General features: G+C 47.2%; 1 protein-coding gene across 1 annotated transcript in view; it reads right to left on the bottom strand.

Annotated features, from left to right (window-relative positions):
- Positions 1-13,484, bottom strand: part of IL21R (interleukin 21 receptor) — a 35,291-nt gene extending 21,807 nt beyond the window's left edge. Inside the window, exons 1-2 of the mRNA XM_075010844.1 lie at positions 13,403-13,484; positions 7,063-7,137 (exon numbers count right to left, since the gene is read on the bottom strand). Of these exons, the coding sequence (XP_074866945.1) occupies positions 7,063-7,137; positions 13,403-13,412 (85 nt within the window). The 5' untranslated portion in view covers positions 13,413-13,484. The remainder of the gene's footprint in view (positions 1-7,062; positions 7,138-13,402) is intronic.
- Positions 13,485-18,277: the final 4,793 nt, after the last annotated feature.

The following is an 18,277-nucleotide window of genomic DNA, read 5'->3' as shown; positions in this document are numbered from 1 at the left end:
GCCTCCTTCCTCCTCCCCACCCAGGAGAACAAAAGCTTTTGCTGGCAAGTACTACAGTGAACAATGCTTTGTCAGCAAGAGTGCTCTCCTGCACAAAAAGCAAATGTGACAGGTTGGGGGGTGGTGGGGGAAGCTTTTTGTCAGCTCTATACGTGGCCTAACTTTCAATGACATGGCTGTCACAGAGAGGTAGCTGTGTTCGTTTGTATCTTCACAAAACAAAACTAAAAACCAGTCCTGTAGCGCTTTAAAGACTAACAAAATGATTTATTAGGTGATGAGCTTTAGTGGGACAGACCCACTTCTCCAGACCTGGAAATTCTGTTCCGGCTGTGCCTTGTCACTAAAAGCTGTGCAGTGTAGACATACCCCTAGTCTGCTGTTTAATTCCATCAGGTTGCAATCGGCGCTCCAGCAGCAGCCTAAGAAGGGAATCGATCTCCAGGGCATGCAGGATGATCTGGTTGGGGTTGGTCCTGCTTTGAGTTGGGGGTTGGACTAGATGACCTCCTGATGTCGCTTCCCACCCTAATCTCTGATTCTATAATCCTGTGACTCCAGTAAGAAGTAGGGGTGCTGACTGGAAATAACTGACTGGAAGACAGCTGGGGATTCCCACAACATCCCCCAGGAGGAAAACTAATACTTTCCAATAATTAGCCTAAATTTGGTTGGAGACTCCAGTTCACCCAGGTGGGCAGGAGGCTAACCATCAATGTGTAGAGTGCAGCAGCATTGTTAAGCAGCCTGAACCCACAACTGAGAACCAGGAGCTCCTAAAATCTGATCTTGGCTCTGGTACCAAATTATTTTATGTTTTTTTTTTATCAGAGGGTAGTTCATGCCTGTCTCCCTCAAGGGTAAGGTGTTAGGCCTCTGAGGCCTCTCAAAAGGTGCTCCATCCCCTGTGCATATTGGCTTCAATGGCCCAGAGCCAATAACCACACCTCAGCTCCGGGACACAATCCAGCCTACTGGCCACAGTCAATAAAAACACCCCTTCTCGCAGGGTAGTGGTGCCTAGTGGCCAGAGGCAGTAACAACACACCACACCCTGAGACCTAGCAGCCAGAGGCAGGTACATACCCTGCCTACAGGACAGCGAGTGAGACCCAATGGCCAAAGTCCATAATGACACTCCCTTCCAGCAGAGCAGCAGAGTCTAGCAAACAGAGTCAGCAGTAAACTACAATACAGACTAACATGGCTACCTCTCCGATAGTAGTAACACTCCCTTCCCTCAGGGAAGCGCGGATCCGTGGTCAGAATCAGTAACATACCCTGCCCTCAGAGCAGCGGGGCCTAGGACCCCCACTGCACTGAATCAATATCAACACCCCCTCATGCAAGGTAGCACGACCTAGCAGCAATGGGAACAACTGTGACGTCTCCCTTGGGATTAATGGGGATGGGGTGGTGGGGACCTGGAACCTCCCTCTCCAGTGGGTCCCAGCCCAGGGCCCTGTCAGCAGTGGCGTGACCCACCACTAGCTCAGCAGGGAATCTGCCTGAAAGATGCTGAACTCTCAGGGAGGGCAACTCACCACCATGGGTTACTGACTACTAAATTCACTGTTGCAATCTTCATTGCCATGTTTCTCTGGACTAGGGGCTTTTCTGGCCATTCCTGGCTGACTAGCCCCTGTGGTTTGCTCTGTTCACAGCTCTTCTTCAGGAGCTCCAACAGTACCTCCTTACCCAACAGCAGTCCGCCCTGACTGAGCTGCTTCACAGGCCTTTATAGCTGGTCTTTATAGTTTTGCTGTGGGGGGAAGGGCCTTCTCAGCCAGGTGACCTTGCCCAGTGTGGAGTTGATACATCCCATCACAGTCTTGAACCTGTAACTGTCCTACTTTGCACCTCAGTTTCCCCTTTTGTAAAGCTGAGATGACAGTAGCAGTATATTATCTATAGTCTCATACTTACACTGGAAGCGCCTAGGACAGGGACTGTCTCTATGTTATGTGTATGTACAGCACCTAGGACTGGGAGTGGGGTCCTGATCCATGACTGAGGTCCTTAAGTCCTACCATGATACAAACAATCAACAGCAAAGATTGTCTAAGTGCTGAATCATCTCATCATAATCCTCCTAGATTAAGCTTGGTGTGTGAGACAACAGCAGAACATTAGAATTGAGAGTTCTGCATTTGAAAAGCCCGATTCAGGTCTATCCACACAAGCTCTTTGATGACCCAGCATGGCAGATATTTGAGGAAAGGACACCCTAGGAGAGGGGAAAACACCTATCTGTTCCATGGCAGGGAAGTGGGGGTTCTTCCCTGGGTCACATGCACTTTAAGAGAAATACTCTGAATGAGATGGAGAAGGATCATCTCAGCAGAGAATGCTTCTTGCCACATCTCTGGAGCTGATACCTAGGAAGTCTTGCCATGTCATCCTCACACCTGTGGGAGGGGCTTGCAGCTCATCTCTGCTTCTAGGTGGGCCAGAAACTGTTGCTCTTGGGCTTATGGGGTGTTCTAACTTGAGTGTGAAGCAAGGTGGACTCCGTTTAGAAAGAGAAACAGAAAATCAAACAACACCTCTGGTTCCTGCAGATGGTATTTGTGCTGCTTGTTTTTATTTTTAATTACATTTTCAGAAAGTCAGCTTTCGCTCAGTTAAAGTTCTACACAGTGGCCAGGAGCCTTTACTAGAGGACAATGGGTGCCCCGAACAGAGCACTGAGCTGGCTCATGGGACACAAATGTATCTGAAAGAGTAGCTCAGTTTATGGGTGCCGAGCAGGTACTTTAAAGACAGTTGGTCCCCCAGAGGTGCTGATCTGGCCATTTCTAGACTACCTGTGGCATTGTAGCCAGCATGTTCTGGAATTATTCTATGTCACACACCTGAACAAAAGCCATTTCTGCTGAAACACCCATAAGCCAGACCCTTGGAGCTGGGGATGTAACTCCCCATTTGTGGAGACAGATGTGCACTAACTCTGATCAAGCTAGCACACTAAAACAAGCACAGACATTCTGGCACAAGCCTTGGGAGGAGCTAACTACTCTGAGTACATGCCTAGCATCCTGAATGGCATGGCCCAAAGATCTCCTGATGATAGTCTTCAGAAGACAAGGGGTCCACAAGGCACAGGGGTCCCATGGCTTCACCAAAATAGATCATGAGAGGTCTGTTTTAAAAGTGTGGGTCACACTGGTCATCATAATCATTGTGAAATATATTTATGGACAATATGCGAGGCGTTATGGACTAAAAATGATGTTATTCTAAGTCTGTTGTTATAAGTAGTCTGTCAAATTCACTGTATCTTCAGACTAGAGGTGAATGTGGGCCAGTTTGGCAGACCTGTAAGAACATCCTGTGCATGGCCAAGGTTAAAATGCTGCTGCTTTAATGTGGCTGCCCTCTTTTCTCCCTACTGTTCGTGGCCCTGTCAGTTGGGTCTGTTAGCACTACTGCAGCAGAGCCGCTGGACTGTACCAGCAGGGCCACCGATGGAGGGGAGGGGCAGCTGCCCTGGAGCCCAGTGATTTATAAAGGGCTTGGGGCTCCCGGATGTTGCTACCACTGCAGCGAGGGCAGCAACTGTGAGCCCCAAACCCTATAAATTGTTGCCAAAGCCCCAAGGCTCCCGGCAGCTGCAGCTCTGAGGTCCTTGGGTACCGTGGCCATGGCAGCCAGGAGGAATTGCTTGGGGCAGTCTAATCTCCAGCCCTGCCCCTTAAGGGTGCCAAGAGCCACCCCCACCCTCTTGCCAAGGACTTCAGCCTACCACTAAGTCCTAGTGATTACTTCACCTCTGCTTCAGACGAACACTTTCTGGAAGGTGGTGGGAGACATGGACCACTGCAAATTTGTGTCTTACAACAGGAGGCAAATGAAGGCAAATGCTAATAATGAGCTGGTGGGAATTTCTGAAGGAATTTAACAGGAAGAGGTGAACAGCAGGGAGTGCACGGGGAATATTTTTTCAGGTGAATGTCTAAGATCTATTTTGGTATTTTGCAGGTGCAAAGAGATAATCCAGCATTCCTTTGGGCTGTGAGGACAAGCTGCCAGTGGACTTGGTCTTGTAAGAAGAATACCGATACAGTATCACAAGAACTTATCAGTTAACTGGGGATATGCAGCCTAGATGGGGCTACTATCAGATGGGTGCATAACAGGTTGGATAACTGTTCAACTGTAGTTAGTAATGGTTCACAGTCAGGCTGGAAGACAACAAGTGGGGTTCCACAGGGGTCAGTTTTGGGGCCAGTTCTGTTTAATATCATCATAAAAAGATGTAGATAATCGCATAGAGACTACACTTATCAGCTGAGTCTAACACCAGATAGGAAGAAGGGGTTTCAAAAACTGGGGTGGGGGGGTCCTTTCAGAAAGTCCCGTCTCCACGGGCGGTGCGTGATTCGAAAAGCCACACTTTCAAATCGCCACAGCTGCCATTATGCTAATCAGGTGCTGCATATTCATTGCAGCACCTCATTAGCATCTTTCGAACCCGCTCATTAACATGCCCCTTCCGAAAGGAAGGGGCTCGTGTAGGCACAGGGATCAAGTTTACAGATGATACCAAGCTGGGAAGCGTTGCCAGTGCTTTGGAAGATAGGTTCAGAATTTGAAAAGATCTGAAAAAAATGGAGAAATGGTTTGAGGCAAATAGGATAAAGTTCAGTAAGGACAAATGCAAAGCACTGCACTTAGGGAGGAACAATCAGTTTCACACATGCAAAATTGGATGGGACTTCCTAGGAAGGAGTCCTGCAGAAAGGGATGTAGAGTTATAGTGGATCACAAATTGAGTATGAGTCAACAGTGTCACGCTGTTGCAAAAAAAAAAAGGCAGACATGATTCTAAGATTCATTAACAGGAGTGTTATGAGCAAGACATGAGAAGTAATTATTCCACTCTACCCTGCACTGATTAGACCTCAACTGAAGTACTGTGTCCAGTTCTGTGTCCCACATTTTAGGAAAGATGTAGAGAAACTGGAGAGGATCCAGAGAAGAGCAACTAAAATGATTAAAGATCTAGAAAATATGGCCTATGAGAGAAGATTAAAATAATTGGGTTTGTTTAGTTTGGAAAAAGGAAATCTGAGAGGGGACATGACAACACCCTTTTAGGTACTTGAAAGCTGTTAACAAGGAGAAGGGAGAAAAATTATTCTTCTTAGACTCTGAAAATTGGGCAAGAAGCAATTGGCTTAATTTGCAGCAAAGGAGGTTTCAGTTGGACATCAGGAAATATTTCCTGACATGCTAGTTAATTACTGGAATAAATTGCCTAGGGTGGTTGGAGAATCTCCATTACTGGAGATATGTAAGAACAGGTTAGGTATATATCTAACGGGGATGATATAAATGATGCTTGGTCCTGCATGAGGGCAGGAGACTGGACTTGATGACCTCTTGAGGTTCCTTCCAGTTCTAGTGTTTGTGATTCTATGACAAGATCTCAGCCAAACTGGTTGAAAATGTGGGTAAAAGAACTTGAGGTAAGTGATTTGGTAAGAGACAGGAGCATGCCTCATTAGTTAGTGTTAATGTCTAGAAAGTGTGTTATGATTTTGTTTTATATGTAACAGTTTGTTTCCAACAGACTGTCTCCTTCACTTGAAGCTTTGTTATTTTGTAATAAATTGTCTCTTGTTCGCTCTATCTAGGCAGTACCTCAGTGCTCTGCAGAAAAGCGATTCTGAATTGACTCTTACAAGCTGGTGTGTATGGTTCTTCAGGGAACCACAAATTGAAGAACTCCATTAGAATTCAGTGGGACATGGGCTGAGCACTCCATCAGGAGCACCCCAAGGACTTGGAAGAGGTGGATGCCTGTGCAGAGGCACACAGCGGTCTGGCAGGCTGGGCTTGTGCTGTCAGGGGCTGATCACAGAATCACAGGGCTGGAAGGGACCTCAGGAGGTCATCTAGTCCAGCCCCCAGCTTCAAGCAGGATCAAGCCCCACTAAGTCATCCCAGACAGGACCTTGTCCAGCCAGGACTTAAAAACCTCAAGGGATGGAGAATCCACCACCTCTCTGGGCAACACATTCCAGTGCTTCACCACCCACCTGGTGAAGTAGTTTTTCCTAATATCTAACCTACACCTCTCCCTCTTCAACTTCAGACCATTACTCCTTGCTCTGCTATCTGACACCACTGAGAACAGTTTCTCACCCTCCTCTTTAGAGCTTCCCTTCAGAAAGTTGAAGGCTGCTATTAAATCACCCCTCAGTCTTCTCTTCTGTAAACTAAACAAGCCCAAATCCCTCAGCCTATCCTCATAGGTCTTGTGCTCCAGCCCCTTAATCATTTTTGTTGCCCTCCACTGAACCTGCTCCAGCACATCCACATCCTCTTTATACTGGGGGGGCCCAAAACTGGACACAATATTCCAGATGTGGCCTCACCAGTGCCGAATAGAGGGGTATAACTACTTCTCTAGGTCTGCTCAAAATGTTCCTCCTAATGCACCCTAGTATGCTGCTAGCCTTCTTGATTTCAGGAAGGTGGTCCACAGCAGCCCAGACAAGACTTCCACTCACTAAGGACAGGAAGTGGTGAGGTGCCTCATGCTCCTGGATAACATTTCCCAGGGATGTTCTTGTGGCAGCTACCACCTCCCCCACTTACCTCCCAATGTCACAGCTATACTCTCATTTTTCAAGTGCTGGCTTCATGAGAGTAAAGAATTACACCCCCAGCTTGAAGTGTAGCCACACCTTAAAAGCCCAGCAAGTGGCCACATTGCTATAAACAGGAACAAAAAGGTTGGAACAAAGTAAAATTGAATTACTTTTGTCAATTAATTTTAAATTTTGATACCTTGAGCCTCAGACTTTCACTGGCTTGGACCCATTTCAGCTAGTTCAGCATAACCCTAAACCTGTGGTGTCTAACATGCTAGCCACTAGCCACACATGGCTGTTTGAGTGTGGCTAGTTGGCTGGAATAATAAATATATTTTCAGAATATTGTGGCTAGTTCACTATAGCAGTAGCTGGTTGGACACCACAGCCTTAAACAATGGCCAGCAGGATAAGAAGCCTCACTGATGTGAAAGTCCAGGAAAGAAACCTGGGAACTTACTGTGCTGAAGTAAAAGGAAGAAGGGAATTGCCTGGAGCTGCAGTTTGTTCCTCATTCTTATCCCAGTTGGCTGTCCTGAAAAGCAAAACATGAGCTCAGTCCAGCTACCAAGTAGTGTGCATGTGGAAACACGAGAGAGAGACAGATGTCAGGGAGCTTCACATAGCATTGTATCACAGTTCAGTAAATAATAGATTACAGCATCTGCACTCAAGCCAAGTTGGAGTTCTGCTAACTGATGGGTGGCTATGGTTAGAAATCCTTTGGAACAGCAACAACATCACTGTTGGAATTACTGTGGATGCTTGCACCTGCGCAGAGGCTGGTGGGGTGGTAGGTCCTATAGAAACACAGCCAGCAGACTGGTGCTATGGGGACAAGTGGACATAGGCAGCAAGTGAGCTACCATCTCAGGCAGGCTAGTCTCTGCAGCCCCAATCCTTCTGTCCGAGGCCCACATCACCTCCCCGCTGCCAGAGTCCAGAGCCCTCTCCTCCCACCACAACTGCTGGGCACTGTTCCAGGCTAGCTCCTCCCAGCCCCAGAACAACGGAACAATGGGCCACACACCACGAGCCAAGAGCCACTCCACAGGGAAACAGAGCTTTGCCAAGGGCAAGTAGAAGGAACTAGGGTGGAGCATGGACAGGACTATGCTTGGTTGTTTGGGAGGCACAGCATCCCCCACTCTATGATACCCAGAGCCTATGCAAATGGATCTGGTCCCCATCAACTATCTTGTTAAAGTTGCCACCAAAGCATTTGGGGCTGTGACCCTGCACACAGGACAGGAAAACAGTCTGTGTGGAACAAAACAAATGAATGAGGCAAAGGCTGTCTCTCCTGAGTCACAGATCACTGGTAACACACGCCTGCATCTCAAGGAAAGCCTGTACTGACACCCTTGGCTAAAGAGCACCTATAGGAAAATCTTTTGTTTTCAAGGAATAAGAAGGTTGCTCAGATCTTTGTTTAAGATACATCACATGATAATTTAGTGACACTGATAAGTCACTGTTCTGCTCAGCCATGAAATGCAAAGGCCTTGCTCTGTAACCAACCCTGCCCCCACCCTGATACTCATGTGGCACACTCAGTCCAAGCATGTTTGCAGAAGGGCTAACAGCTATTTTTATGCAAATACAGAGGTATACTTTGAAAGAGTGAAAAACAAAATTCTCACATGTTTGGGCTGGAGCTTCCCATCATCAATACCCACCGCAGATTCACCTGCTACATAACACTGCTGTCCCAAAAAAGGCCCCAAAGGAACAGAAAGGGTTGTACAACAGGAGGTTGTTATGTGGCTTCTGAAGAGGGAGCTTGAATTACAATGGGAGGATGTTTTTAAATGTTGTCAGATTATCAGTCGTGGTAGATTATGTTGAGGCAAAGACACCACATTGCATTACAATATTGCAACACTGCCACTGATGGGATGAAAGTGTCATTGTCCTGAGGGACAAACACCAAACCAAGGCAACAGGAGGTGGGACTTGTGGGCTCTGCTGGCTAAAGAGGGCAGGCGCAGGCAGCTGGGCTGAGTCACACTTTGGCCACCCAGCCTCAAAATAGCACCTGTAAGAAGATGCTAAGAATGAAGCCTAAAAGTTCAGGGCAGGAAGCTGCGGCAATATGTCCTCCCCACAGCACTGAGCAGAGGCCAGCTCAGCCCTTAAAGATTCCCTGCATGTTCCTCCATGCTCAGCAGTCTTCAGTCTTCAGAAGCACAGGCACCACCTGATCAATCAGTGACAAAGACACTAACTAAGCTCTTCTAACCTGGGGAATATTCTTGTTGTTCAAAAACTTTCCAGGTTTACTCAAATAACGAAAGCAAAATAATTTTAGTAACCAGCAAAAAGCCCCCTTGACTCCTGAGACAGTTCAGAGGCTGACTCTCACCGAACCATGGCACCAGGGTGAGATAACCAGCATGCTCATAGCTGAGCTATTAGCAAGGCCAGTTCAGAAGGAAGGAGACATGTATTTCTCACACGCTACTCCACATCCCAACTTGTAATATGATAGCAGGATACAAGCCCAATGTATCACTATCATTCTGCCTTTCAGGTGTAAGCAACTTGCTTTTTTCTATCAATAAAACAGGTTGAAGCAGAAGTTACAGGGCCAGAGCAGGATCAGTGGGTGATTGGGCTGTGCTATGCTCTGCAGGAGATCAGACTAGAAGGTTGTAATGGTCCCCTTTTTAATACCTGGTCCTGGGATAACATTCACCACCACCCTTTTCTTCTCTTTTGCTCTCTTTCTTTGTACCTGGACCTTCGTATGTCATCCAGTCCTTTAAAAAACTCCCTTTCCTCCTTGAACCCTTTGGACCTGACGCTTCCTTGCTCTTTACATACCTGGGACTGTCACTACCTTTCCTTCCTCTGGAACTCTCTTCAATTCTCTAAAACTTGGGCCACTGCCAACCCCGCCTCTTAAACCATCCCTCAACTCCTGATGTTCCCTTCTCCATCCCCACTGTCAATACTCCCACTGTCAACAAAGTTGAGGACCGAGACAGCTGCCCTCCCTCACACCTCCAGGCACACTAGCATCCTGACTTGCTTCCACAGCATGGAAACAGCTCTGCATTGTGTGACACTGAAGCACACTCCCCTGCCCCCATAATAGTTCTGGCATCTCTGATGGAGTTTGTGTACACAGCATTGCAAGTGCAATGGGGCGCCATTACACACAAACAGGCCGCTGCCTGTAAGGGCACTTACATCATGGTCTCAGTTCTTTTCCTATCTTTCCAGCTGCCTTCTATCACATGTGTAGCATATCCTCACATTGAACACTACTGCTATACTTGGAATACTCAGATGGCACACAGCTCTCAATACACAAAAGACACCACTCTGCCTCCCACTGGCTGTGCTTCTTGATCAAATAAACTGCTTGTTTTGCCTCAGCTGCCTCCTGGTGTGTCTGAAACACAGAAGTGCTTCTCTTGGCATAGTACTTATTCTCAAGGACCATTCCCCTTCTGTGGCCTCCTTCTCAAAAGTCCAGTTTTTCTTCAGTGCCTGTAACCTTCCTGTCTTCTTTTATCCTGAGCTCTACTTTTCCTTTGACGTGTCCTAGGTTATTTGCATCTTGGTATCATTCCCCATGCAAACCACTGCCTGGATTCTATTTCTGCTGAAATTGTCACCCAGGTCTTTGACTCTGCTCCCCTTGATTGCTACAGCTCCCTTTCCTGTGGCCTCCCCATCACCCTTGCTCTCTGGTGCGCATGGAAAGATGCTTCCTGCCTTCTCATGTACACAAGGAAGAAAGACTTAAAGCACCATCACCTTCAAGCAGCTCAGCTGAGTCCCTGTTCATTTCAAGACTCATTTCAAAATTGTTCTTCTAAAATCATAGGAAGATTTGCTCCAACTGACATTAATCGACTTCTCTTCTCTGTCCCCTCTGTCTTCTCAGCCAATCCAAACTACAGGTCTATGCCTCCAAACCTTCTGGCTATCAACTGTTCAAGAATCTTCTTTGGTGGTTCTCCTCCCCAGCTCAGAGAGCAAAGAAAAGCATTGGAAAGATCAAGGGGCTGGAGGGCCTGACACAAGAGCAAGGAGTCAAAAGACATACACCCCACTGGTAAGAGATGAGCTGCACCCCACTGGCTAAGAGATGAGTACACGCGGACAAGATTACAGGCTGCCACACAAGTATTCGAGAGGGGTTAACACTGAGGAAACAAAGAATCATTCAGAGAGTACAGTGGGTGGAACTACGAGTGATGGGGCGAAATTAAGCAATGGAAAATTTAGAATGAATAACAGAAAAAAAATACATTAGCACTTATACCTACAGTATTAGGCTTTGGAATTATCTTCTAAGAGAAGGGGCTGAAGCCATCTCACTTGAGATACTTAAAACAAGGCTGGGCAAAATACTAACATGTGGAAATAATCATGCACTGAGTTGTGCGGGGGTGGGGGGTGGCTGGATGGGACCTAGACCCACCTCTAGTTTTTATGAGTTCTCTCATCTGGAGCATGTCCCCTGCAAGAAATGAATCTGAGGTCCCAGTATTATTCCTTTTGCTATTACACAGCATTCCCATACTTGCATATCACTGGAGATGGGACATTACCTACAGAGATGCAATAAAATGTAGGCAGATTAGTGTGCTCAATGCATTTACCTAATCCCAGTGTGGTGAATCTCTCTCACTGCTTTTCCCCGTCAGCTCCTAGAGTCCAAGACCAGGAAGGATCACCATATCATCTGGTCCAACCTTCTGTATATCCTAGGCCATGAAAACCATGAAGCACCTGCACATTAACCCAACAACTGGAATTAGACCAAGGCGTACAGGAACTAGGATGTGTTACAGGCAGAGAACAGGAGGGACTGAGGTGCATCATTGCCTAAGGTTTCTGCAAGGGCAGGGAAACAATGAAGTGAGATACATTCAGATAATCCTGCTTTCACTTCATTCTCTTTCAGGTTCTCTCTGTACCATGGGGCTTCTCATTCCCTCTTTGGGAAGCACCCTCTTTCTCTCCTCATGTTGTCCAACCTCTTGCTCTTGCTGGGGCTCTCAGGTCTCTCTTGTTGGTACCCAAAACCTTCTCTCCTTCTCCCACCAAATTTTCTCACATGGGGTGGTCAGAGAGGAGTGACAGAGAGCCAGGGCAAGTGTGTCAGCAAATGCCAGCATCTAATCCCCAGAGCATTCTGCTTCTGCTCTGGGATCTCTGATGAAACACACCTGCAAGGGCGGAATAGCAAGAGAAAGAAGCAGCAGGCATGGTTATGGCCCTTTGTGGTTGGATAAGCACATTTCTTGAACAAACACAAGTTGCAGCTGAGGGAGTTTTCCACTCCCAAGGCCAGCTGGGTGCCTAAATCTGTGAGTATGACTAAGACCATCCTGTCTTGGTCTCACTGACTTTCCAACTAATTATTAATCAGAAGACACATCTCTTCCTTTTCCAGCCACCGTTGGGTCAGCTCTCATTAATTTTCCACAAGGTTTGGAGCAATGATTAACAGATTTGGAGCCTTGGATTCTATTCTCACATCTGTCATGGACTCACTGTGTAACTTCAGACAAATCATGTACCTTCCCTAGGGCTTAATTTGCCTGTCTGTAGAAAGGGGACAAAGTCACAGACTGAGCTTGCAGGGATTTGAGGGGACTCCTGGACTTCACGCATCTAAGACCAGCCAGGACCACTGTGATTTGATCTAACATCCCCTGATTTCCACAGCAGATCTTTCAGAGAGAAATCCAATCCTGGTTTTAAAATAGTCAGTGATGAAGAATGTACAACCCTTTCCAAATTGCGCCAGTAGAAAATTATTTTCACTGTTAAAAATGTACACCTTATTTCCAGTCTGAATTTGTTAGCTTCAGTGTCCAGGCATTGGATCATTATTAAATATCTGTTCCCTGTGTAAGTACTTAACTTTTTGTTAGGAGAAAGACATTGAGCTCTTTGATTTTAATACTGTAAGGCCTGCTTTCCAATCTTTTAGTCATTCTCATAACTCTTCTCTGAACCCACTCCAATTTATCAACATCCTTCTTGAATTGTGGACATCAGATCTGGACACAGTTCTTAAATCACGAATGCTCATAACATATCAAGTACTACAGAACTATTAAGTACATTTCTTTTAAACTCTGTGTAGCACTTTTAGGGCCAGATTGCATGAAAAGCACTGTACTAAATAAAAATGCCTGTTATTGTCTTAGTTATTTTTATACAACTGTGCAAGCAGTGCTAAAAGTTGCAATAAACTACAGTAAGAGAGATGGAGCCCATGCCAAGATAGTATGTTCAAAGATACATACCACTAGGCATCTGGGGATATAGAGTACCCCGAGGGCCTGTGTCTCCCTGGTCTAAGTCTGTGGTTGTAAAGGCGTACATGGATTGTACACGTACACATTTATAGAAAAGTTCTCCACTAAAGTCTAAGAACTCATTTATAAAAGCTAATATGAAATCAAGATGAAATAAAAGTTCCCAAACACAAAAAATAATTTCTTAGCTATAGCGAAACATCTAGAAGGTCTACAGAGATCCAAAATAATTCAATGAAATGCACAGAGTTTTTCTTTGAGCACTAAGTTTGACAGTTACTGTACACAGTAATAATAGCAAAACATCTGACAACATGGTTGCAGCAACAGGTAAATCAGAAATGAAGCAAAAAAATCCTTATTCTGTACAAGGAAAGCCAATATGGTTATCATCAGTATCAGCTATAGGAAAGACCGCCAATGTAGTCAAACTTTTCAGTATAGGCATTAACAAACTGCTTCAAGCAGGCAAAAAACCTCCATGGGAATTGGTAGAACCATATATGTTACCTTGCCTCATCCTTTCAGATGTCCCCTTCAGCCTCCCAAAAATCCACGGGGCACTTGTGGGGTTAACACATCACTGTCATTGAAGACACTGAATGCAAAGGCTATGAAAAGCAAGTGGAGTTCATCAGCACTGAATGAGTGAAAACTAAAAATCTGCTTGTGAGCGATACAGAACAGTACTGTATTGGAAGATACAGTGACATATGGTGACGTCAGCTCTGTATCAGTATTACTGTGCAGATAGAAGGATGTGGTGAGTACATTAAATGCAATGAATTCATGACTCTTGACACCCACACAGTGCTCAGTGCTGTATTTCTCTGCTAACATTCGCATGTGAGAAAATGGTGGGAGAAGTGGAGCAAACCTACACTTTAATTTAAAGGTCATTTTAAGGGGTTTTGTGGGGCTTGTAGATTCAGAAACCCACAGTGCAGAAGCATCAACACAGGCCCCTAAGACTAGATGTGTTAATTGTAATTAATTGTTCAGCCAGGCACTGCTGCTGTGTTGCCCTGTCAGAGACCACAGGAGCCCATTTGCAGCCAAGCCCATTTGCAGGCAAGCACAGCTCTGCTCAGTGCTTTTGGCGGCACCTGCTAGGCTACTGGCAGCAGAAGAGCAGGAAATTGCAGACAGACTCGGCAGCAGGAGGGGAAGTGCCTGAAACTGAAGGGCAGTGGGCTAGTGTAGATAAGAGCAGGGCATGCAGGCTGGAACCTGGTCACACCAGGCGCTACTGTGCCTTCACTTTGCTTGTCCGTGGACTGACAGCAGCTAGCATGGCAGGCTGAAGATTTCAAGACCTGGCAGAGCTTCTGGGCAGAGGAGCATGACAACAGATAGGCCATTCCCTCAGAGTGCCCTGAGCTGTGGGGGAGATGTGGGGAGAGAGGAGACAATTCCTCACAACCACAGAAACAGACATGGGGGAGAGGCAGAGCAGAGCCAGGGACAGCATGCGTGGGCTTGGAGAAGCTGGGGGACCAGGGTGTTGGAAGGAGTCAAGGCAGGCTGAGTGGGATGGAGCCTATGGAGTTGTCTGAGGACAGGAAGGTGTGAGGAGAGCAGGGGCAACCTGGGGGTGTTGTGAGGTGTACTGGTATGGGGTGAAGCCCAGAGCTGGGGGGAGATGTGTAATAGAATGTGGCAGGGTAAGGTTAGGAGCCCAGTGGAAGTTGGGGGCTGAGGAATCCCAGGGACAGGCTCCCCCATTGAACCGCACTGCCATCTTCCAGCAATCAAAAGTCATCAGTGAGATCCCCTCCCACCTGCTGTTCTGGCTTACCCTTGGGTACCACTGCAAGCCTGAGAGTGGGACTTGCTGGGGCACCCCCTGCCCCATGGACTGGTGTCCAGGGCCTGGGGCAATGTGCAGAGGCCTGATCAGCTCTGCAGTTGTACACAAGTCCCATTGTGACTGTTAGTGCAGCACCTAGGAGCCCCAGGCATGGCACACAACCACCAAGTAGTAGGCAGTGCCTGCCCTGAATAGCTGACAGAGCCAGGGCAGGGACAGGGCAGTAGCACACCCACAGAGGGAACAGTGTGGTGCAGCAAACATCATTAGTGCCACATTTCTGGGGGAGGGGTGCATCTAGTGAGGAAAGGGTAAGCTAGACAGAAAGAAAAGACCAGGATTTGGAAACACACGAAGACAGAGGCCTGCACACAAAAGGGACAGGAAGCTAAAGACATCAGGGAAAAAATCTTGGCTTGAGGGGTGAAGGATAAGAAGAATCAATTGTTCAAATATACTGTTATAACCCCCCACCTTTTCCTCCCTGAGTTCCTGTGGAGCGGGCAACACTCACCTGTGTATGTAGGTGCCTGATGCTGTTGACATTAAAATGTAACCCTTCTGCTGGAAGGAATCGGCAGCAACCAGGACCAGGTTCAACATCTAGGGGTTCCTTTTCATCCATTTCACACAGACCTGGCTCGAATCCCCACCCAGTAGCCTGGGAAATTCACACACCCCTGGGCACCTTGGAGAGTCAATGTTTCCCCACTCACAAGCACTCAGTCTGAGTGTAGAAAAGAAACTTTTAATGGAAAAGCTTGGGAAATACCACAACCAGAGTTCATAACGAATCCTCAAGTAACTATCCCACCTCAAATGGATTGAGCAGTGTCCTTGGCCTCTCAGGCTCATCAGTCCAATACTTTATACAGCCAATCCACACCCCCAAACTTTCTTTGAACCCACCCCCCTCAATGCCCCATTTACAACTTGGTCCAGTCCTTGCAGGCCCTGACACATCACCCTTGCTGAACCAGAGGCAGTGCCACCTTTATGCTGGTCCAGCATCCGGCTTGCTCCCTGCCAGCTGCCCGGCTGGCTGCCAGTCACGCCTGCCGTCCGTCCACTGCTCCTCCTACCAGCTGTCCGCTGGTCATGCCGTCTGTTTGTCTGCTGCTCCTCCTATTGGCCGTCTGCTGGTCACGCTGTTCATCCATCCACTGTTGCTCCTCCTACCAGCTGGTTGCTGGTTGCACCATCTGTCCATCCACTGCTGCTCCTCCTACCACCCATTCACCAGTTACACCATGACTACGTGTACACTAGCCCCAAACTTCGAAATGGCCATGCAAATGGCCATTTTGAAGTTTACTAATGAAGCGCTGAAATGCATATTCAGTGCTTCATCAGCATGCGGGTGGCCGCGGCACTTCGAAATTGACGCGCCTCGCTGCCGCGTGGCTCATCCTGATGGGGCTCCTTTTCGAAAGGACCCTGCCTACTTTGAAGTCCCCTTATTCCCATCTGCTCATGGGAATAAGTGGACTTCGAAGTAGGCGGGGTCCTTTCGAAAAGGAGCCCCATCGGGACGAGCCGCGCGGTGGCGAGGTGCATCAATTTTGAAGTGCCGCGGCCTCCCACATGCTAATGAAGCGCTGAATATGCATTTCAGCACTTCATTAGTAAACTTCAAAATGGCCATTTTGAAGTTTGGGGCTAGTGTAGACACGGCTCATCTGTCCATCATGGGTTTAGCCTGAGGCAAAACCCTGTGATTTCAGCTCTCAGTGTCTACCAAAATAGTTTCATTAAGGGTACGTCTACACGTGCACACTACATCGAAATAGCTTATTTTGATATAGCGACATCGAAATAATCTATTTCGATGAATAACGTCTACACATCCTCCAGGGCTGGCAACATCGACATTCAACTTCGACGTTGGGCAGCACCACATCGAAATAGGCGCTGCGAGGGAACGTCTACACGCCAAAGTAGCACATGTCGAAATAAGGGTGCCAGGAACAGCTGCAGACAGGGTCACAGGGCGGACTCAACAGCAAGAAGCTCCCTTAAAGGGCCCCTCCCAGACACACTTGCACTATACAACACAAGATACACAGAGCCGACAACTGGTTGCAGACCCTTTGCATGCAGCATGGATCCCCAGCTGCAGCAGCAGCAGCAGCTGCAGCCAGAAGCCCTGGGCTAAGGGCTGCTGCACACGGTGACCATAGAGCCCCGCAGGGGGTGGAGAAAGAGCGTCTCTCAACCCCTCAGCTGATGGCCGCCATGGCGGACCCCGCTATTTCGAAGTTGCGGGATGCGCAACAACTACACGGTCCCTACTTCGATGTTGAACGTCGAAGTAGGGCGCTATTCCCATCCCCTCATGGGGTTAGTGACTTCGACGTCTCACCGCCTAACGTCAATGTTAACATCGAAATAGCGCCCAACACGTGTAGCCGTGACAGGCACTATTTCGAAGTTAGTGCCGCTACTTCAAAGTAGTGTGCACGTGTAGACATGGCTTAAAAGATACAAACACTAGCATCCACCTCTATCTTTTAACGGGTGGGGAGGGCTAATCAAACCAGGCTTATAGCACTATGGCCAAGGCTTAGGCAGCTCAAAAAACTAACTAGCTAGTTCAAACCATATCCCTCTCCTTCTACCTTACAACACTTTAGACCAGGGGAGCCCTGTGCAATCCATGTCTTATGCAGTTATGATGACTGCCCTGTCCCCCACAACGACTTCGAACATTGGTGAAATTTCACAATTCTTATACTGAGTGTTTGCATAAATTGTGATTTTACAACAATGTGTTTACAATAGACAAAATTTCATTGCTTCCTTGCTACCCATCAGGCTTTGTCTGTAAGGTATCACATATGCACACCTTTGCATTCTCATGCAAATGATCTCTGGGAGACACATTCCTCCCAGGTTCAGCAGCATTGAGTTCCTGTTGGCACATTCCTTACACTATTATAACCCCCGCCCTTTCCTCCCTGAGTTCCTGGGGAGCAAGCAACACTCACCTGTGTGCGTAGGTGCCTGATGCTGTTGACATTAAAGGAGACCCTTACTATCCCAGTGGTGATGCTGGATAGGTGGGAATCCTCTACCCACCCCTCTGCTACCATCCTATCTTCCTAAAGTAGTCTAAAATTGGCAGTGGCCCCAGCTGGCTGGCCCTGTACACATTCAATGGCATGTCTTGCAAGCCTCCTGGAATAAACACATTCTAATAATAATCTGTGGATGGGTCTAACTCAGAAATACCCATTACAAATATACAGCTAAGGTATTTAAATTAGTCATAACACACCTTTACGTAACAACTTAATGAAACAGGATTTCACAGATTAAAATTAAATATCACTTCTATTTAAATCTGTGTGCAGTCGAATAAAATCAATTAACAAACATACGGTACAGTAATAAAGGAAACATAGCTAACTGGCGTTTATTCTGCCAGCATTCCCCCACCCTGGGGTGTATCTGCCTCTGGATTTCAGAGCAACAGACACTTGAATGGGCACAACTAAGAAGTTCCACGGGAGACAGCACTATGCAGGTTCTCTGTCTCAGCCGAGCCAAGACAACAAGCTGCACCATCTTTCTAC

Source organism: Carettochelys insculpta, chromosome 16 (assembly GCF_033958435.1).
Source record: "Carettochelys insculpta isolate YL-2023 chromosome 16, ASM3395843v1, whole genome shotgun sequence".
In the NCBI taxonomy this organism is placed as follows: domain Eukaryota; kingdom Metazoa; phylum Chordata; order Testudines; family Carettochelyidae; genus Carettochelys; species Carettochelys insculpta.
The sequence above is the reverse complement of the archived record's forward strand: the minus strand, read 5'-3'. Positions and strand labels throughout refer to the sequence as shown.